Genomic DNA, 22340 nt, shown 5'->3' with positions numbered 1-22340 from the left:
TAAACCCGACCCTTGACAGAGAAACTGATGTCACGCCTACGCCACAGGGGACGTAGGTTCGCAAAAGCTGCTCTGGTCTTCCCAATCCGGATGGAAATATCAAGTTCGTTAGATGGGTCACCAGGGATTGTCCCTCTTGTTTGAGATGGGCTGGATAGAGACCGTCTGGTCATGGTGCATTGTCACGTTTCAGTACCGACATTTTGTACTTTATTTCTTCTTCCGACGAACGATCAAGGTTTACATTCCATTCATCCGTACGGACAACTTTCACAAGCTGTGTTGCAGGAGGCCAGCTAGATTGTTCTTCGAAGTGTTCGACGTTTTCGCGAGCGAATTAATGAGCCATCTTTTTCTTTTCACTGGCCGTTGCTCTCCTAGGGCCAGTCGATCGTAGCAGTTGATATAGGGCACGGCTGTTCCCGAGAGCAAAGGCCTTCTCCATCTCCCGAACTTTCGATGCCCAACAGAGCTCTCGGTCTTTCCATAGGCTCTTCACTATTTGGCGTCTGAGGGATGTGCGCGCGCCGTCGTACTCGTTGCCTTCTGGTACGAATTCCCTGGGATACTCGTTGCCTTCTGGTACGAATTCCCTGGCATCGAGCTCGACGATATTTAGTGGTCTTGTGGTCGAATCGGAGACGTCGAACAGATAGCACTGAACGCCGCTAACATAGCTCCTTTCACATTTTGCCACGCTTCATCCATATGGTCACTTCCACCAAAGTATCGGATTACTGTAGAGGTTTGTTGATGTAGCTCAGATCGATAGCGTCGACCTATAGTAGTTCTTCGAAGATGGTCGATTGGCATGCTTCTCGCTGGCTTACAAAGGCTTGAAGCGAAACAAACTGTCAGGCGTGCACGCACCATGACTTGATCGGAATCAAGTTGCGTGCTCCAGACGGAACGGTAGTCTTGAACCGTAGCTCTCCAATTTCGCGACACCGGTGGTCCATAGCCATGTAGTTCAACTGGGTCCACGGTTGATTTGCAGTTGGTGGCTGTGAGGTTGCGCATGTTTATGCTGAAAGTTCGTACTTGCCAGAAGCAGTTCATGATCTAAACACAACTGAATGAGTCGATATCCGTACCAGCATCCACTCCAAATCGACCACCAAATGTGATTCCAAGGAGCTCAGACGATCGACTTGGGCATGCACATCGCCCCGAAGGATCACAATGGCAATACGTCTTGCTCGACGGATGAGCGCGGATAACTCTCGATAGACAGTATCCTTCTCCGCCTCAGAACTGCAGTCAGTTGGGGCATAAGCGGACACTACAAACAAGCACCGCTTTTTATGCCAAGAGGCGTTGAGCTTGATCGAACTGGATAGCCGGACGGCGCAGAGACGACTGTTTACTGGGATCCAATCCAGTAAAGCGCGTCCAGCTCTGGGGCTGAGTGCAACTCCCACGCCATATATTCCACGAGTCATCGCTTCTGGGTTACCAGACACACGGAGAAAGAAATGTGAAAGAGCTGCGTTCTGAGATGCATCACCACGCTCGAGCCTTGTATACGTGTCTCGGAGACACAGCATACGTCAATTTCAAGTGAGTACAAGGTTTCAGTAAGAATTGCCTGTTCGGCAATTTGACATAGAGCAGGGACGTTAAAAGCTCCTATACAGAAAGGATATCGTGGATTTAGAAGGGTGTTATTTTGTTTATTGTTAGTAAGCAGCGAGGAGCATAAAGCCCTTCGGTCAGATGAATTACAGTCAAATGGCCCAGCGACGTTTGCTTGTGCAGTGGGAAGGGGTTGGGGAGGGAAGTCGGTGGACACCGAACTGCGCGGGCAAATGATTTTTTCCCGTCTCCCCGGGCCGAAGAAGGGGGCTTAGTGGGATACCCCACCTTGAGCCTCTGACTCAAAAGTCTGACTCACGAGGCAGCGCAGAGTAGAGTTTTCTTTGGGGACCCCTCCCGTAGCCGATGACTCAACAGTCTGACCTGCTCGGCTTTATGGGATTGGCCTAACCCGAGGGCGCAGGAATAAGGTATTACTGTCTCATTCCTAATGCGGCTGCGCACAGCAGGTGACTTTTGAGCAGCACCGGACTCTTTGGTCCTACAATTATGTCGACCGTATTGAATAATGCACCGACCACCACGGTCAACCGTTGAGCGATCGGAGTGAGCTGTTTTTAGGGCCAATCTGTTCTAACCCGTCCTTCCTCGGGGGGAGGGGAGAGAGGCAGCATTGCCACTTCCATTAATATGGACATGCCGGTCGCATGAGGGAAACTGCTCACTGTCTTCACATTCCCATCACAGATAGCGCCTTGTAGCACGATTGCCCGTGGTCCGGGGTCTCACTGCATTTGGTCTGACTGCTCCCTTTTGACCTTCCTTGCATGATTGTACCTAGTGGAACGTAGTTTTCTAGCCAATATAGCCCGCGGGATCATTGCAGCACTCATGCCCGAACACCACATCAAAGTGGCAGCTTTGTGAAGCGAGCCATGAGAAACAAAACGGTAACAAACTCTCAGATACCTAATGTCCCTTTCAAAATGAGTAAAACAATGTCCTCTTAGCACCTATCTACCCGAACTGCATTTGCCAAAAAATGACGGGTCAGCAAGACCTGGAGGGAGGATAATCATGTGCGAGTTGCAAAGAGGAAAGCGCGATCAAAAAGAAATTGAGAACCAGTAAAAGATGACCTTGGAATAGTGAGAAGTGCACAGATAGGGGGTTGCTACCCAGCTAGCGGCCATAGTAGCCATTAGACGACCTGTTACCGCGGACTGTCGTGTACCATATTTTCAAAGAGAGGAGATTTAGGAGGGGGTATGCGGTTTAAGCCGTTGGGCGGACCCACAGTTTAGCTAATCCAAGTGCCAAGGCCATCGAACATGAGTTCAAACACTAAGGTGTGATCATACCAAAAAACAATTAGATACAGAAAGTGGGGATGCACTTACAATTACCAAGTTCGGTCGAACTACGAAAAGTCCGAAGCCTAAGGCGACTGGCATAGGTTAAACAACGCCACTGTGTTGAGTGGTCCGATTGATGCAACGCTTCACACAGAACCCGGTCAAGTTCTACTGAGGGCTCGGAGGACGGAGCACTACAGAGTGTGTGCAGAGCGTGTTTTAGGAGACAAACTTTGTTTGCAGCTGCGCAAAGTCTATACTGTACTGCCAAGCTTTGCGCCTCGTCCAAAATTTGGTCGGCTTGTGCACACAATTGCATTGACATGAGGAGTTCGACCTGAAGAAATTGGAATGAGAACGGCTCCCGTAACGTGGAGTAAAACCAATCGAGTTTACTCAGCGTAACCGAAAACACCTCGAGAAAAACAAATGCAGGAGAGGCAAGAAGAGAAACCTCGATAATTTTTTGAAGACTGAATGGTACGGGTTCCCCCGGTGTGCATAAAAGAGGCGGAATAGAAGGCTGGCGATGTTCAAGGAGGGTTTTGACCGACATGTTTCCGACTCTAACTCAGGACGGTGAAAATGTGTTCCACTGAGCTAAAGTTGGCGTCAATGGATTACCGCTATGTCAACTTATTTAAATACAGCCCTGCACAGAACAAAAGAATATGGCAGAGACACCTGATTGACCGACATGTTTCCGACTCTAACTCAGGACGGTGAAAATGTGTTCCACTGAGCTAAAGTTGGCGTCAATGGATTACCGCTATGTCAACTTATTTAAATACAGCCCTGCACAGAACAAAAGAATATGAGAGAGACACCTGATATCTTGCAAGCATAAAACATGTGCCAATCAAGCCGAGTTCAGGTCTTTCTGACTACAAACCACGTACGAGTACATATTGGTTCACGTTTCCACAGCGTTCGGAGGGTGACAGATGGAAAAGGAGACCGAAACAAGTTCCTTAGAGAAAGTGACTAAAAACACAGCAATCAATACATTAGGGTCTAAGAATGGACGGATGATCATTGCAGCGTCACTCCCTGCAACAAACGGTTAGAACGCGAGTTTACTGAGTGGAAGGTTCAAACCCCACCTCTGCCCCTCGACTTCCCCTGTCTAGGCCTGGGCGACCTGGCAGTATCCCAACCCTCGAGCTTCCTTCAGGTGGCATGGCAGTTAGGCACCGAAAGGGTTCCACGGTTGTTCTCCATTAAGAAGCACGTACACGCAGTGTGTTGGAATCAGCTGTCACAACCCGATCCACCGAAAAATCGTGAAGGGGAGTCATGCACCAAACGCGACGGCCCAATAGGTTATCGTTACTGAGTTGTTCCGGCTGTGTGATGAAGCGCGAATTTAAACGCGTACGCATTTGAAGCAATTAGTAGGACACAGGGCTGTCGCCGATCGCGTGACAGAACCAAGCCTGTCATTAGCCGTCGGCGCATCGCGTCCCAAACGTAGTAGCCATTGAACTAACCTGTGAACATGACGGACGATCCGAGGTTCGAACCCGACTGCAACATCTCGACTGCTGTTGCCTAGGCTTGGGCAACCTGACGATATCTCAGCACTTATGATTCCCTCGGGTATCGTGACGATTATGCACCGAAAGGGTATTACAGCTGAACGATGATTTAGGGCAATCACCAACTTTTATTATTTAGAAAACGAATGATTCTGACCGAGTAGATGATCGTGACTGGTCAAACCGTACATACCAAAGCAAGCTGTGCTCGGACCGCGATTTGGGCAAGTCTGGCTATCCCACCCAGCGGGACATGTTGGTCGAAAACCGGAATACTCAGGTGGGAGAACGGTTCCACGTGGAACGTGATGGATGAGTTCGGAGGTGTCGAGGAGCTGTCAGCTGCGCCAGAAGTCTTGATAGTGGCGCTTTTCAGACGAGAAAGTGCGGATTGTACAACGTGCTGCAGAAGATCATGGCTAGTCACACAGTTGCCCCGGAGGCGTTCGACTTCAGCCTGGCTGGAAAACAGAAGAGTATGTGTAAGAAAAGTGGACAGACCAACTACAATGAAACGATGCTGGTCGTTAATGTAGACGGAAGAATGCGATGACCCAGTGGTTAGGTAGGACTTCCAAACAACTGGGTTGCTTTACTACACCTTAAACGTTTTGACAAATTTCGACGGATCCCAAAAGAATTGGCCTGAAATTCCAAGACTTTTTGTAGATACGTGCTAGACCAAATTTCAACCTCAGCTCTTGACAAATCTTTAAATAATGATAATGAGCTTCAAGGGCCTGTACGTTTGCTTTAAAGAAAAACAGCCAATTTGATTGGCGATTCCGTAAATGCGGCACCTCGACTGCTGGTCTGTCCAGATTGAGCGGTCATCGTAGCTTCTTCATCCGAGTTATCCTTCTCACTGGGCACTATACCGTAGCCCTTCTACTCGACTGTTCCACCGTTGAGATGCGAAGTGTGTGTGTGTGTGTGTGAATAGAAGGGTCACCGCACCTGGCTGTCAGGCAAACGGGCTATAAGATGCACGATCGTAGGAGCCACTATTCACCCATATGTTCGGGGATTGAAGCGATGTCTTTTAGGATCCTTTTGCATCAGGAATCGAATTCAACGTATACGGCACCCTGATCTTGGGGGCATCAAAACTACCCCCGAGAGTTGATTTCGCTATAAATCGTGGGCAACAAACAAACACTTGCTCATGAAGTAAGCCAAGCTTGAGTGTGCAGTATATCTACAGGAAAGCAGCTGAGTTTCTTTGCGCTATAAGATATTCGGGAGTGAAGCATGGGGATGCACACGTAGCGTGGAACCAGTCACGTCAAAGGTAGACAAGACTTACTAAAGTGCAGCTTCCCAGGGACAGCAAAGACGGAGTGCATTAACCAGACGATCGCACTGAGCCAAATCAACACCGGAACGCAACGCTTGCTCCAGTTCAACTTGTAGCCTGGCCTGATGAATTGTGGACTTTTCTGAAAAGCGGCAGATCACAGTCTCCACGCAGTTGGCCAGATTCAATGCTTCATTGACCGCACCCTTGGGGAGGAAAGTTAAACAGATTAACGAAATCTAGAACGAACTAGGAAAGTGCACAGTATACCGATTGGTTTGACAAGTTAGTCGACCATTTACATAGGTGCATGGGGAAAACGGAACAAGGTACTCAACAACAGACGGATTACGAGTGCCTGCAAAGTCATCAGCTGGACACTGTCTGTAGACAGCCTCGAAAAACGCTTCACCCAAGTATTTGCATGGTGGAAAGAATAATGAAATATACGATTGATGTAATGAGGTTCGGCGGCAACCGTGTTCTTGGCTAGCAACTCGGAGACACAAAACACCGGCAGATTTATCCGGGTCAAGTATTAAGCGGCGTTTTTGTTCGCAGTGTTGCATTCCATAGACAGCTAAGTCCAGCGCATACAGAATTCGGATAGAGCTGTACCATACGTCCGCGATGATAGCTACTACCCTTGTAAATCGGAAAGCGATCGGTGATGTGTGCAGGAAGAAGGGTAGACCCCGCCGCTGTTGTCCGGCGAAAGATCATCACCTTACAAAGGGACTTGTAAGGCTCGTCGGTTCATACCACTGATTGTGAAATCTGGTCTCCCACGTCCCAAACACAAATACAAAGCCTTGTTCAGCAGCATACGTTTTTGAATCGTAACTTCACTTAAACTCGTCCTTCAACTTTCATCAACCTCCAACACACCAGCCCCCTTTGCCAATGAAACACGAGTACCCCAATTTCGTTCAGTTCCGTCCCACACAATCACTTGCGCTCTAATGATGAGGTTTGTATGCACACTCATCTGCATTTCGTTGGCCTTCCATCGATTGTTACTCACGTTACTTCAAACGTTTTTGTTATGTAAACTGATCGCGATGACGCTGCCCACCTTTCTATTCATCGTCAAGTGTGAAAACAGGCTAGCGACCCAGCTGCTGAACTCTAGCCTGGCGGACTTCGGTGGTCATGTCTCTAGTTAGTTTGCTCAGCACACACAAGTGCAGTCGGCTATGAGTTAGAAGTATTCACAACCAACAGCATATCTCAAATTCTTTCGCTTCCTACCGGAATTCTGAGTCACAACGGCGAGTCACCGCAGACTCTAGGTGTCATTTTGACAACAGACCCTCATTAGACCACTGTCTCCATTGGCTCTGATGACTGATGAGTTGAGATATGTTCCAATCTCGTTTGGTTACCCATAAGGAGCCACCTCGCGGATTATTTGGGTTACCTGTCTACTAACTGGGACGGCGTGATGCCATCCTTTGGCTTTGATCCTGGATCCTACCCAAATGTCCTACGATTTCCGCTGAGAATCCCAAGTGCTCCAGTTCTTCTAAACACGAACTTTCAGATTTGGAATGTTTTAAACATGGTTATCTTTGTAAATAATCTTTCGGCCGTAACATCCTCTCAGTGCCTAGAAAAAAACATTCAGCTGTCGTAACCTTCCGGTACCTAACTGCCATGCCACCCGGAGGTTGCACGAGGGCTGAGATACTGCCAGGTTGCCCAAGCCTAGACAGGGGAAGTCGAGAGGCAGAGGTCGGGTTCGAACCACGGACCTTCCGATCAGTAAATTCGCGCTCTATCCACTTGGGCCATCCTGCCCATTCAGTGCCTAGCTGTCATTCCAGAGAGAGTACGGGATTGCTCAGACCTAGACAAGAGCAGTCAGTACAAACCACGAACCTTCCAGTCAGTGGCTTCGCGTCTCGAAAACGCTTATCCCTAGGCTCAGGCGTTAAATTATTGTGCGTGATTTACGTATCACCACTATCGAAGAAATTTAAGGATCTGTTCGGCGAACACATGACCACCCAACTGTCCAGCATATCAGCTGGGAGTGATTGCTTTTGGAAGGTTGCAAAATCACTCGAGCGAGATATCCTTGTCTCTTTCCTGTTACTCTTGTCCTCATTTCAATGCGGTTCTGAACTCACTCCAGCAGCTTTCAACACCGTTTTCTATCGCCACCATTTTTCAAGGAACTGTTTGTCAGTGGCTTCCACTGCTGACAACTCTGAATTGGATGGTATCTCTCTACTTTGGACTATATCTGTGCTCCAGGACTCGTTTCAACTGCACATCATCCCTTCCCTTAAGGATAACCTACGGAGGATATCCAGGAATCACGATTAGCACCCCAGTTGGAACATGATTACTGTGTGCGAACGGCGCCAGACGGTCTGTGTTCGAGGATGCATCTATAGCCTTTGCACAACCAAACGCAGGCCGCTGGATCGCAGAGTAATCGGGGATACACCGCCAGGAGAGCCGCTGGATCTCGGACTGATCTCACCCGTCCACTCCGTTGGGTCTGGTATTTGTTTGAGTTCGTTCCTATGTCCTATCTGCACATCCGCACGCGACTCGCAGTAAAGCAGGGTTCTATGGTCTTCAGGAACTGTTCACGCAGCACATATTCTGAAAAGTAGCCCAAATTCCCGTGGTACTTGACGTATCCACGATCACCGCAGCATGCTGTCGTCATCTGGCACACGTGGGATTTCGCAGCAGACCCGATTCCAAACTGATAATCCATGACACCGGCAAAACTCCATTAGCCCAGAGGCAATCGCTGTCACACCATAGTTAACACCGTCGCACCAAGATGGCCTAGTCTCCTTGATTTTTTCCACTTCCTTCGCCATAATCCTCTTTTCCTAAGAGAGATTACACGTACGTTCCATTCTCAAACACGCCTATTCAAGTGACCTAAAGGCATACTGCACTAATTCCAATATTCCTATCTTGTCCTTTCATGTTTCATCGACATCCACTATTCTAACAAAACGCCCCGACTGTGAGTGCTGCTGTTCCTACTAACCGCCCATATGAGTAGTATAGCTTTGGTGCATGAACGCCAGTGGATGCACAACGGACCGTCTGTCAACGGTCCCAACCTCCCGCAAAGCGTTTATCCAGAAAGGCGGAATGCGGCAACTGTCCGGATATCCCCTAGCAAGTTGTCACCTGGACGAAAGGGCTGCTCTGGGAAACCCAAGGATGCCAATTTTGTGGAACATCTCCATCACTTCTCACATACATCATACATATAGTGCTTTGACAGGAGTTCAATGTAAACTGTCATCAAAAGCTCTGTCGATTCGACCAAATAAGCAAGTGAGCCGCCACAAATGGTACAGAGAGGATAAACCCAACTAAAAGTGTAACGGTGTACATCATTGATGAAACATGCGAGTAGTGTCTGATTACGTGTCAAGGCACCGTCCTTACAACCAAGAGTCAACCGATGTCACTGGTGTTCTTGTTGTCAGTTTCTATCCAGAATGCCTGAATGAGTGTTTGGAGGTGTAAGTACCTAGGAATGATTGTAGTAAGCTAGCACCAAGTCCCTTCCCCATCCACCTTTATTCTTTTCTTCATAATAAGGTTTTCATATAAATCATGGTTGTACGGCAGTGAAGCATCGGTGTTGAACACTGATGTCAATGATGGTGATGATGTCTTACATCCAATGGAAAGCTGGTACGGAAATCACAGAACCGCTTCGGAGAGTTTGTGCCCTGCTTAAAGAACGTCCAGAAAAGTCCAAGAGTACGTTTGAAAATGTCCATTTTTTCAAAAACCCTGTGCCAGCGAGATTCCTACCCTTGTGTCTAACAGCCTGTAACCGGTTAGTTTGTGGTGGTCAATACACAACTCCACACTCGAAGGCGCTCTTCCTTTCAAGAGCACTTCATGAAAGTTTGTAACACAATTACTGGGATCAGTAGTACGTCAGTCTCACGCAGAAATACTTTGAATTCGCGAGCAGATCAAACAAGAACCATGACTCACTGCGGCGCTGAACTCTTTGATCATACCGGCAAACGCGGTGGACAGGACCGCATCCGACATCGGACAAGGTTGTAGACAATCTGCATTGATGACGCACTGTAGCAGAGCTGTGTATAAGATTCTGCATCAGAAATCCCGGGTGGAGAGTAGACAAAAAGAGAAAAGAAAGGAACGAAAGAAAGATCACGAGATACATGATTCGGGACTAGACGGATTAAAACAGTGGAAATGGATGGATACTGGTGAGATAGCCCACAGAAAAGAAACTGGTGATGAATATGACCGTAATTCCTCCAACCTTAGGGGATCATGTGAGACAAAGTGATTGGAGGTGTAGACCAACGGGCGTGTGGACAAATTCCCCTGAGGGGTTAACTGACGTTCTAGCGGCTCACAGTCGCACACACTGAACATCAACCGAATCTCGCTCCATTCCGCCAACAGTATAGGCCCTCACTATCTGCACAGAGTGAAGTTGATCATCGGCAGCGGCAACCCACAGAGGTAGCCCGTCTTTCAAAAAGAACCAGTTGCCGCACGAGGTGGAATCATGACGTAAATGTTCTTTAGTGTAGCCTTCAGGAGCTACCACATCGATAGAGTTTTGTTGGCCACTTGTCGCTGCTCCTTCGTTTTCTGGCGAACCCGCTTCGCTAATCCTGATCACGAACCATCCACATTCTGCCACGCAACTGCGCAATTACCGGACACATCAGTGCTACGATATATTCGCTTAATTGGAACAACAAACGAAAAATCGTTGACCCCACCCATACCAGTACATCTAGGGGGTCGCAACAAAACACAGATCACGTGACCACAGTCGTCCGTATACCTTCACTGTCACTAACGAGCACCAGTATTGTGCTCCAAACGTAACCGATTAGGAAAAATTCAATTTCTGGTCGAACTGCGGTCAGACGGGCATAGCCCGGGTTCAGAAGGGAATTTGTCCCTTTTGGGAAGCTGAAGTCATTACGATCTTCCAGTCCCACCTGAGAAGTGCTATGTTTTGCTCACAGGTCCTATGGTGAAGTTCATAGGACAGGGGTAAATTAGTCCCTTCAAGATTGACCCTATTTAAAGGAGGTCGAACAATGTACTGAACTCAAAAAAATTACTTACGGGTAGCCATAGAGTGACCACAGTGTAGCTATATCTAGCAGACACATTGAAAAACAGGCCGGGAGCATTGTGACAGGCGAGTTGAAGTAGAGAAGGAACAACCTGTAGATCGATGGAAAACAAATAAAAACAGAGAGTCATCCAAATTCATACAAAGACAAGGGTCACGCGAATGTTGCGAGGTATCCAAATGACGAGAATATCGAAGTATACATGAGCATACAGTGGGCACCGTCGAAGCGATATCTGCCAGCTGCTAAGATGTTTGCTTTCAGCTCAAGGAGGACGGCTCAGAAGAAGCAAACGACTTGAGCTTCTCGCGCTACCCCTCATGTGTCCGGCGTACTTCTGCTCAAGCAGTCCTCATAAGGTGTCCTAACAACCAATACATGAGGTCTTTCAAAAGGTGGCGCTTGACTGCAGACGTGAACCCAATGACTAAACGAAAAATCTATCGGTATTGTTTTCTTTTAGGTTCCAGATCCAGAAAACCCACTGGGTAAGACCCAAACTAAGTTACCGGAGGGTTTGTGGTTTGAACCCAATCTCTGTATCTCGACTGTTGTTGTCTACTCTTGGGCAACTTGGCTGTGTCTGTCTTCGTGCTTGCTTTAGTTAGAATGAAGGCTAGGCGCCGAAAGAGTATTACAGCGAACAATAATTTGTTATCAGTATTATTATTAGTAATAATCATCTGCTGACCCACCACTCAATTCACCCAACAGACGACAGTACCTGGGAGAACAGTTCAATCAACATTGCGTAGATACATGCTCCTTTTCTTGAAACGAGCAAAAGTCGGAAAGTCTTGATGATGCTTTGAGGGTGCACAGCTTTCCGTATCTTCCATGAGATGATTAGTTTTTGAGAGACTGCGTAGACAGGGCTTTCGACACTAGATTCGGACCGAATGGTAGTGCGCCCGATCGAAGTATCAGCTCATTGAGTACCACGTGATTGTCTTTGGAGGGTGTCAAGTGGTTAAGCCTATCGTCGCCACCATTCCGCTGTGCACCCTTTCGGTGCATAGCTGCTAAGGAAGCACGAGGGCTGAGACACTGTCGGGTTGCCCAAGCCCTAGGCAGAAGCAGTTGAGATGCCGGGGAGGGGGTGTTTGAACCACGTAACTACCGGTCAGGAAGTTCGCACCTTGACCACTGAGCTATCCCGGTGAAACCTAGGTGCATACAGATGACCGTAGGTGAGCACGGCTTCTAAATAGGTCGAGCTGTGAACTGAGGTCAACCAGGTTTAATGTGTGACCGAAAGAATGTGCCGATCACTAGGCCGCACATGTGACACTGGTCAGTTAGGACAAGTTTGGACCGAGTATGAACCACCTATGCACGTCACATGATTATCCTGAATTCCCTTTTGTTTGTTGGTCCCCATGTATTGCATCGCTGAAGGTATTTTCAACATGAGCGTAACTAGTGGATAGATTCTACGTCCCTCATCTGTCCGTCATAAACGACCAGTCAAATCACAAGACGTGATTAGGCTTCAAGTGTTGGGAAATTTTTTCGAAAATACATTTACTCGATAACCGAAAAGTGCACTGTATTGCAAAAAAGACGGCAGAGTGCTTCAAGGGTAAGAAAATACGGAATGAAGATGAGTTGGAATCAGCCTGGCTTGTCTTCTACTGTGCTCAGAGCAGCCTTAGGTCGACGGCTGGAGTCCAGCCCTGGGGGGCTGTCCTTTCGTCCATGCTAATTGTTCTTGTACTTTGAATTTTAAAACATACGGGTGACCCATGAAAACGTTAGTCAAAGAGCCATGTGCCAAACCCTTCTACGCCCACCTGACACGTGAGAACAAAATGAGCCACAAAAAGGCATTCTAAGTGCGTAGCATACTGCTAGGTTTCCCAAGCCTAGACAGGAACAGTCGAAATACTGGGGGTTAAGTTCAAACAGCGGATCTTTCAGTCCGTAAGTTCGCGACGTAATCACTTAGCCATTTCGAGCTGCTTCCAAATAGGGACGAATAAGCCAGGCAAACACTCAATGAGAAAGTAACCTCAATCTTTGAACAGTGTTGGTGGGAAGTCAGCTGGATCGATAAAGTACAACAAGTTGGTCTTCCAGTGGATCAAAGTAGAACAAACTATCTTGAGAAAGATAAAAAAGCGATCAGTTGATATGTTTCACCAAGAACTTATAAAGGACGTAAAGTTAAACAGAAAATATTCACCAGTTCGGCTGCCGTGGCACTGTGGATGACACATAGACTCGTGACGTGAGCCCCATAGGTGGAATGTGATAACAATTCACAGTGACAATCTTTCGATTGAAAAGTGCAGTCGCCAGATAAAGGATGATATGCAGCGGTTGAAAGAACAAATCTCAAGAGTTAATGAAATAACTTACTCAGACGGTGAAGCTCCTGAATCTACCATACTCCAGAACTTTGTTCGTAACTCAGTCATGGTAACGTGCTGACCGGAAAAAGTGGATAAAGGGGGCTTTTATAACGTAGTCCGTAAAGGATAAATTAGCTGTAAGAAGATATAAGAAGTGCTTCAAGATGTGCGATGGCTAGCGACAAATATAATCATTATCAGCTGTGAAAACCGCGTACTTGTCGTACAGTGGTTGTAGCTGCTACAGTTTCGTTCACCGATGATTCGGGGAGGTGGGGTAGGTAGCTGTGCATTGGAAGCGGGAGCTGATAAATTAGTGCGTAAATACAGGACTTTAGGTGGACTTTTAAATGGGAGGATTGGGAACGGAGCTATGCATTGAAGGCAATAGCTTGGATGCTTGGGGGCGCGACTGGGCCATATCTGACAATGTCTCCAGCCATTGGTGTGGCCCGTCTCGGGGTCCCCATTCAGGAAGACGGTAGCGACCAGCGCAGCTGGGTTTGCTGGTAATGGCTTTTATACTTCGCTGTAAAGTCATTGTTTGGCCGCCTCTGGCTCTCTTCCACCCTTCACGTGGTTGTGCGAAAAGAGCCCTTCGAGGAAGTCGGTCGACTGACATACGCAGCACGTGGCTAAGAGCCAGCGCAACCTATGCAGTGTGATCAGTTCATCTAACGAGGGTGAGTTATTTTTCCCAAATACCACTCGACGAACTTCAGCATTGCTGATCCAGTGTTCCCACAGTATAATGAATCAAAATTAATCGTTCAGCTGTACCACTCTTTTAGTGCTTCAGTTCAGTCAGTCGAGGTGAAGCGAACACCGATTTATTGGTTCACCTTTGACATGCACGTAAGTTTGGTCAGTGGCTGCCTGGTTGTAGCCATTTCCCATCACCAGAAAATGGAATGACTGTGTGTAGTTGACGGAGCACGCTGTTTCTAAGGTTGCGGAAAACTCTTCGATAGCCCATAACCGGTTTCACCCTTCTTGGGGTTCACCATGTGGGCGCAGTCCATAGCATAAACCAAACATTCAGGTAGGATTCGGCTGAGTATCGTGTCAACATCAACCTAGCTCAAAACATGATTCAGACGGTTACTCTGCAAATGCGCGCTAAGTTTACTTGCTTGTTCATATATGTGCAACTGGGAGTATGTTCTCTCTGATGGTTCCCCCAGGCCGGTAGGGATGATGATGACCAAAGATCATCTTTATGCAGCGTGTAACGTGTGGTGAGACAAAAGATAATCGTTTGGCTGTAACACCGTTTCGTTGCCTAACTGCCATGCCACCAGAAGGAAGTACGAGGGCTGGGATACTGTCAGCTTGCCCAAGCCTAAACAGGGGAAGTCGAGATGCAGAGGTCGGGTTTGAACCACAAACCTCGCGGTCAGTAAATCTGCACTATAACCACTGAGCCATCCCCCGTGAGACTAAGAAGTCCATATCGAGATTACCGAACGAGAGAACTTACAATTGTTGCTCTACATAGAAATCGCGTTAAGTTAATCCCTCGAAACATAATTTAACAGTACAGTGGGGGCGAGGTGGCTCAAGTGGTTAGAGCCTCTCGACTCCCCCTGTCTAGGTTTTGGCAACCTGGCACTATCCCAGCATCGTGCTTCCTTTAGGTAGCATTGCAGCTAGGCACCGGAAAGGTGTTACCGCTGGACGATTTAACAGTACAGTCCTTCCAAGAAGAGTCCACTATTTGGCGGTTCTTTTTATGCTTTCTTGAAAGAATCTGCACTTTGGTATACGGCTACAACATTGTGAAACAGCCTGCTCTGTCTTATTTAGAAAGTTGAAGGTGAACAACACGAAAAATGCTGACACGATTCACGGTAATTACCGAATCCGAAAACTTACTGGCATCCGATTGATAATTCGCTGTGGAATTTGACTATCGTAGCGAAAGGATGCCGTGTCCGTGTTCAGAAGACTGTGAGTTATCTGCAAAACAATGGAGGTTGCGTTTCAAGCATTCAGTGAATTTCGTCAGACAAGCAAACGTCTGTTTGGATCACATAACAAAAGTCCGAACGGAAGCTGAATTGCACTTGTTCCTGTGGGCGAGATGGATTCAACCCACGTGGTACCACATGGAGTAATCCTTCTAAGAGAACGCACTTTAAAAAAATGCTATTAGCATTGAGGACTTCAGTTCAGTCCAGTTTGGCCGTACGAACCGTATAGGTTCGTACGGTGGATCGTTGCAGCTTCCGGAAGCGATAGCAAAGTAAAATATGAATAGATTTTGGGGAAAACAACAAGAAGGAACAGAAGTTGAAGGACTGAGAACTGCCATATCGATGAGTACCCCCAATCAGTGACTGGGGTGGGGAGGCTTTGATAGCCCGACCCTGCAGACGACAGTTAACAAAGTAGCCAAAACCCTTTGCTAGGATTTTCAGGTCATGTGCTGTCCGCCTTGTCGTACCTTCCAGTCGATACAGGCCTCAGCAAACCGCGCCCGGCGAGACAATCGATCATGCGGCATACAGAGCACACAGCCGAGTGTGTAGCTGGTACAGTCGAAACAAACCATCAATTGGGTAACCAATTGATTTGTTGCCAAAAACATTTGTAGCACTTCAGCATTGTCAATCCGATGTTCCCATGTTACATGTACAATGCTTCGTCAAGCAACATTGGACGCGTTGTAGACCCTGTCTTTAAACTTACAAGGCTAAAACCAAATCGACGTCGAATTGATCCTTCGATATTAGTACTGCATGTTCACTTTTTTTCTGGGTAGGAGGTGGGAATCGACGCTACGAACAGACGGGGTTCTAGTGGCATGAGAGTTGACGGTAAGTTGGAGAGATTATCCAGTGCTACTAAGTTGCGTGAGCAGATGATACTTCCCGGTTGCCTAGGTCGAAGGGGCTTTGTTTGATGTACCTCACCTTGAGCCTTGGACTCGAAAGTCTGACCCACAATGCAGTGGAATGAGCCATATTTTTGTTTCGGGGATCTGCTCGTAGCCTTTGACTCGAAAGTATGACTCGCGAGACGATAGGTATTAAGATTCCCACGGAGAACCCTACCCAGAGCCAATGACCCAATAGTTTGAATCGCTTGGCCACTGGACTAGCCTAGCCCGATGGCGCAGGAACTAAGGGTTAGTTGTCCCACTCCACATACCACTGTACACAATAGATGCGCGTTTGAAACCGCATCGGGCTCTTAGTGGGTTTTTACTGTACTTCCACCATATTGGGCAATCCGCCCGCAGATACGGTCAACCGTTGGGCGATCGGAGTGTGCAGTGTTTAGAACTGATGACTTCTAACCCGTCCTTCCTGGGACAAAGGCGATGGACTTTCAGCAACCTTATGAGTAGTACGTTACAAAGAACTTTTAGCCGGTTTATCCCGTGGAATCGTTATCAAATTCACGCTCAACCACTGTATCAAGGTGACAGCGATTAGCCGACATAATGAGAGGCTAAGTCTTCAACACCGTATGATGTCCTTTTTTTTTTTTTTGGGGGGGGGGCGTCATTTTGGGACTCTACCTTCTGTAAAATAGAGGGAATTTTTAAACCAAATCTCGAATCTGGCAGTCTATGGTGGAAAGTGGCACAAGCAAACACATGAATAGCGCATCTCCGAGTAGTGTTACTCCTACTAAGAAACTTGTCTACAATAAAAAGACTTTAAGACCCACTACATTTCGCCATTCACCCATTTCACGGCATACTCCAAAAATTAGTCCAGCAATGACAGCGTGTTTGAGGACCGTGGTGTATCATAGCGACTTCGTTCGGTGAGACGGGAAGTGGGTCGCTCTGACTGTGTCCATCAGCGAATTTAACGGTGAACAACGAACATCATTCGATCACAGAGCACAGCAGTTTCCGGAATGGCCGAAAACCCGCAAAATGCCTTAAAACGTTCTTCATAAGTGTGATTCAATGAAAAAGCAATAAACCACATTGAAAATACCTTCAAATGATTCAGTGATGCACCTGATTCACTTTCCAACGATTTCTTCAGGGCTTCCTTTTCCAAACATTTCCCGCGAAGCCTTAAGCGGAGAAAGACAAGCAAATGATGTGAACCCATAGGGGAAAATAAATGAAGGACAAACAAGCTGAAATAATTACACATGCTCCAGCGAGTCGCGCGCTCCGTAAGTGTTAAACAACCCGTGAAGAACACAGCAGACGATACGGGATGCAGAGACACAAATACCGCACATTCCAATCACTGGATCTCACACTGGATCTTCACACCTCCCCGAGTTCAACCAAGGACGTGTGTTAGGGCTAGTCTTGACAGCAACCGTGCTGTTAGTTTTGTCAAAACTGTTTGAGTAACAGCTGGGAAGCAAGTGTACGGCACAACGCGTATGGAAGGCTGGTCCCCTCCATAACATAACCAAGCGATAACTGCAAGCCATACGAGCATTCCAAATAAGTTCAGCGTTGATCGACTACCAGTTCGCATTGCATAAGTAGACAACCACACGGGTTGGTGAACTTCTAACCTTGAGGCCGCTGCGGTTTTGCAACTGCTACTCCGCCCATATATTCACTTTGATTCAAAAATCCACTTGGGGTAAAGACACATTGCCGACATTGTCTACTTCCATACGTTCTCCGCAGGACTCAGTAACAAAAACAAAAAAACAAATCGTTCAGCTGTAGCGCCCTTTCGGTGCCTAGCTGCCATGCCACCCGAAGGAAGCACGAGGGCTGGGATACTGTCAGGTTGCTCAAGCCTAGACAGGGGAAGTCGAGTGGCGGAGGTCGGGTTCGAACCACGGACCTTCCGGTCAGTAAATTCGCGCTCTAACCACTTGAGCCATCTCGCCCCAGGACTCAGTAGTTGAAACATGAGTCCCTAACCGGAAGGTTTGTGCATCATATCCACTCCCTGACGTGTCGACCACGGCTGTCCTGAGCGGATCAAACATTCTTATGACAGTATGGCACAGCAGCTAAACAGCTCATTAAAAATATTTTAAAAATCGTTCAGCTGTAACACCCTTCCGGTGCCTATCTGCCATGCCACCTGAAAGAAGTAAGAGGGCTGGGCCAGGTGGCCCAAGCCTATACAGAAAAAGTGGAGAGACAGAGGCCACGTTCAAGCCAGGGACCTTTCGGGTCAGTAGATTCGCACCCTATACCAATTGGTCCATCTCGCCCCCCAAAACAGCTCATATTCAAGCTGCTAAACTATGCTTGAGTAGACTAACCTACAGGTTTTAAAACAACACTTTCCGTCAATAATAATGATAATCGTTCATCTGTAGCGTCCTTTCGGTGCCTAGCTGCCATGCCACCCGAAGGAAGCACGAGGGCTGGAGTACTGTCAGGTTGCCCAAGCCTAGACAGAGGAAGTTGAGAGGCAGAGGTCGGTTTGGAACCACGGACCTTCCGGTCAGTGAATTCGCGCTCTAACCACTTGAGCCATTCGTCACCCACAAACCGATGCACGTCTCCCACAAAGATACTGTATCATTCAGGCGGGAGAGACAAAAATGACCCTATTCACATAAATGTCCTGGTGGCGGGGGTAGCCATACACTGAGCGTACTAGTCCGCGTGGATCAAGTGCAGTCGAGAGACCAACGAATGACATGAAGAGGCCATGTGGTTCAGCCTGAGTTTGATAACAGTGAGCAAGCGTTTTTAGAAGTGATCCAAACGAATTCTTACCAATGACCGAACGACAAATGCATATTGGCTGAGGCGACTGCCATGTAGGCACAGGTATTTTTCAATCCCTTATCCGACCATTCTGAGGCCATCCGTGTTTCAAAGTACGAACAAAGATTATCCACTGCTTCGGAAATATTTCGCTTTCGAATTGCCAGTAAATGCGCGGCATAATACTACAACAGTAGAAAAAAACGAGTTTATGCCAGTGATGGTACAAAATGTAAGGCGACAATTAATAATAACAATAATAGTAGTAATAATAATAAGTAACGGTCCCGCTCCGTAGCACCCTTTCAATTCAGAGTTGTCACGCAACCCAGAAGAAGCACGAGGGCTGCTCAAGCCTAGACAGGAGTAGTCGAGATGTCAGGGTTGGATTCGAACCACAGACCTTGTGGTCAGTAAATCTGCACCTTAACTACGCGTCTGTCTCCAGCAAAGAATTGCTTCTGAGTATGTCGTTCGCAAGATGTTCCTTGTGAATGCGTCAGCTCAGGAGTACCGCTGTCAAGACCTTTTGTACTTCAGACCTGAATAATATTCTACACATTTCGGGTATGACTTGCTTTAAAATTAAGGACAACATACCGGTCCAATGCTCCCGAATGGCGATGTGCTCTTACGACAAGTCATATATCCGCAGGGATCGAAGAACACCTGTCAACTCATACTACATCAGGGACTGTCAAAGCCTATCTGAGTGCTAGCATTGATCACTTGATTAGAGCTGGTTGTGTGGGGCGAGATGGCCCACTAACCGGAAAGTCCGTGGTTCGAACCCGACCTCTGCCTCTCGACTTCCCCTGTCTAGGCTTCGGCAACCTGGCAGTATTCCAGCCCTCGTGCTTCCTTCGGATGGCATGGAAGCTAGGCACCGGCAGGGTGCTACAGCTGAACGTGTGGTAAACGAAGACGAAATCGCAAGTCGTGTTTTATCAAGCAGATCCAAGACAAGCAATAAACAATGGACGTCCTCCATAGCTGAAGAGGTAGTGATCCGTTTGGTCAATCCGTCTCTGTGTTTCGTCGAAGATATTAGTCTAAGCATCCAAACTTACCCGGCCAACAACTAGGTTCAAACGTGCACACACACGCACTCCCCCAGTTGTTTCATTCAACACTAGTCCATCCTAGATTGGACGTCTTTAAAACGTTGCGCCAGATTATGGTATTGCTTTACATGGTATGCGAATGCTGGCCTGCTGGAGCGCTTCGAAAACATGTTTTTGTCAGTTCCGTGTTCGTAACGAGCGATGGCCGTCTTATTAAATAGGAGGGAATGTGGGCGATCATTTGTAAGGGCCCCTCGTATGTCATTTATAGTCGCCCATTTACGTCATTCCCCGAATTCATTAGTTAATAGATTCTAGAATCCTAGTTGGCACAGGTAAGTCGATACGAATACAAACAATGCACGGATAACCATCACTGCTAACTTAAAAAAGAAGCATATATCAGGAGGTGGGATTTCTCCCACTAATCGTTCGAAACCCAAACTAAGAAAAACAGATGAAACAAGAGTGAGATGAGGTACAGTATGAACTTGTATAGGGTTCACAGCCGATGGTAATGATGTTCAGAGCTCACAACGGATCCATAAACCGTTGGAGGTGAGCCTTAACTTTGACGGTGCTAGAAGTATTAAGGTAGCCTTTTCTCAGCGAAAACCCCACCAGGGAGCATCCAGCACTCCCCGAAGAGAAATTATTCTGCATTCTTGGGCGAACAAATAAACGCTTTTGCGTCTTCATGAAACGGTACATTTCTAAACCAAAATATCTGATTCGGGTAGCTAGTGCTGAACATAACAACCATCGTGTCAAGTAACGAAGTAACGTTTACCACAGGCCTCAAAGAAATTACTGAGAAGGTGACCACACGCAAAGACGCCTATTACACAAGTCTCAAAAGATCAAATGAAATCGTTTGGCGGCGAAAATTTTCGGTGCATCGCTGGCATGCAACAGAAAGCAGACATGAGGGCTGAGGTACTGGCCACCGAAGCCTACGCAAGATCAGTCAATGCACCGTTTGAACCGCGAACTGTTCGGCCAACGGTTTGCGTCGGTCTAGGCTTGGATGATCTGGCAGTACCTTAGCCCTCGTGCCTCCTTCGAGTGGCATGGTATCTAGGGTGTTACAACTAAACGATTGTTACTAGTTATCAACAACCATAGTGTGATTCAGGACCTCTCCCCTCCTTGAGATCCGACCAAAGCCCGAAAAGGTCAGCTAGTGTGCTATCTGTCTGGATGTGTCAATAAAGCGGGCCATTAAGTGAAAAACGGGCACTAGCAACGAAGACGCAAAGACGGAAAGTGTCGGTGGTACTGACGCTGACACGAACGACTACGATGAATACAAATGCATTAATATTTGGGCCATTCATAAACCGGCAGCATGTGAGCGTCAGTACATTTCTGTTCTGCATGCCCTCGACTGAGTTTAGAGCTCCTGAGTGCACGGTCGAATGTAGACCCACCATGACAGAAATTTCTCATATGTTTCGATAAAGTACGGCACGAGTCCGTGCACGATATTCGTCTAGAAAATGGGGACTGTTGAAACCTTGGGCCTAAAAAATACTATTTCTTGCGATCATTTGCCACACGGCTTGTCCAGAATAGCGACAGTGAGGTCATTCATTTGGGAATGAATGAATCAATCATCCAATCACTCTTTGAGTCGTAACACCATTTCGGTACCTAGCTGCCATGCTACCCGATGAAAGCACGAGAGCTGAATCGCTGCCAAGTTTTCAGAACACAGACAGGGGTACATATGTATGGACTGGGTCCGAACAACCGATCATGTGGTCCATAAGTCCACGTCTTAATCACTGAGCTCCCCCGAGCTTGAGACTGAAAAGAGGAGTGGAATAAGATATTGTGAGCTAAAAGACATCAAAAAAGCGTCTTATGGTAAGTGTTGCAATTACCGGAGCGGGAAGTTCGGGGAAAAGATTTTTACACCGAGAAAATGTCTCGTCTAGTTCCTTCGTATCCAAACCAGGGCGTCCGCCGAGCTGGCCCACAGCGCTAGATATTTGTAAAGCCGTTTCTGATGTATGCGTCCGCCTATCGACACGGACGAGCGAATGTTAGCGAAAGCACGTAAAGCTTACGTAGAAGAGTTCAAGAGCTGCAAGTTACATGAATTCTGCAGTGGAAACGGGTATTTTATCCGCTTAAAACTTGTCGCCTTGTCATAAGCCTTCAAAAAAGAATACTTGAATTTGCACATCTCCTCGAAGCTTTGGTGGTGAAATCCAAGTGCGAATTTGCGTAAGAACAGACCTTAGAGAAAAGGAAACTGATGTTGACGAGAAATTGATGTTACCAAAAACGCTGTCTCTTGTAAGAAAGAACCCGTCGTCTTCGTCCAGAGAGACACTACTGGATAATAGCAACGTCTTCACATCCGAAGGATGTATATAGTTGACGGCTTCAAAGCT

At 47.3% G+C, this 22340-nt stretch overlaps 1 protein-coding gene across 1 annotated transcript in view; it reads right to left on the bottom strand.

The window, feature by feature from the left end:
* Nucleotides 1-2907: 2907 nt before the first annotated feature.
* T265_05477 (hypothetical protein) overlaps nt 2908-22340 on the bottom strand; it is a gene marked incomplete at both ends in the record, with an annotated part of 52788 nt that continues 33355 nt past the window's right edge. Inside the window, 8 exons of the mRNA XM_009170488.1 lie at nt 2908-3228; nt 4623-4890; nt 5736-5932; nt 9720-9815; nt 10845-10946; nt 15085-15168; nt 17166-17247; nt 18884-19059. Coding sequence (XP_009168752.1) covers nt 2908-3228; nt 4623-4890; nt 5736-5932; nt 9720-9815; nt 10845-10946; nt 15085-15168; nt 17166-17247; nt 18884-19059 — 1326 coding nt within the window. The remainder of the gene's footprint in view (nt 3229-4622; nt 4891-5735; nt 5933-9719; nt 9816-10844; nt 10947-15084; nt 15169-17165; nt 17248-18883; nt 19060-22340) is intronic.

The sequence above is a fragment of the Opisthorchis viverrini genome (genome assembly GCF_000715545.1).
Source record: "Opisthorchis viverrini unplaced genomic scaffold opera_v5_105, whole genome shotgun sequence".
NCBI lineage: Eukaryota > Metazoa > Platyhelminthes > Trematoda > Opisthorchiida > Opisthorchiidae > Opisthorchis > Opisthorchis viverrini.
This window is presented reverse-complemented; position numbering and strand designations above follow the sequence as displayed.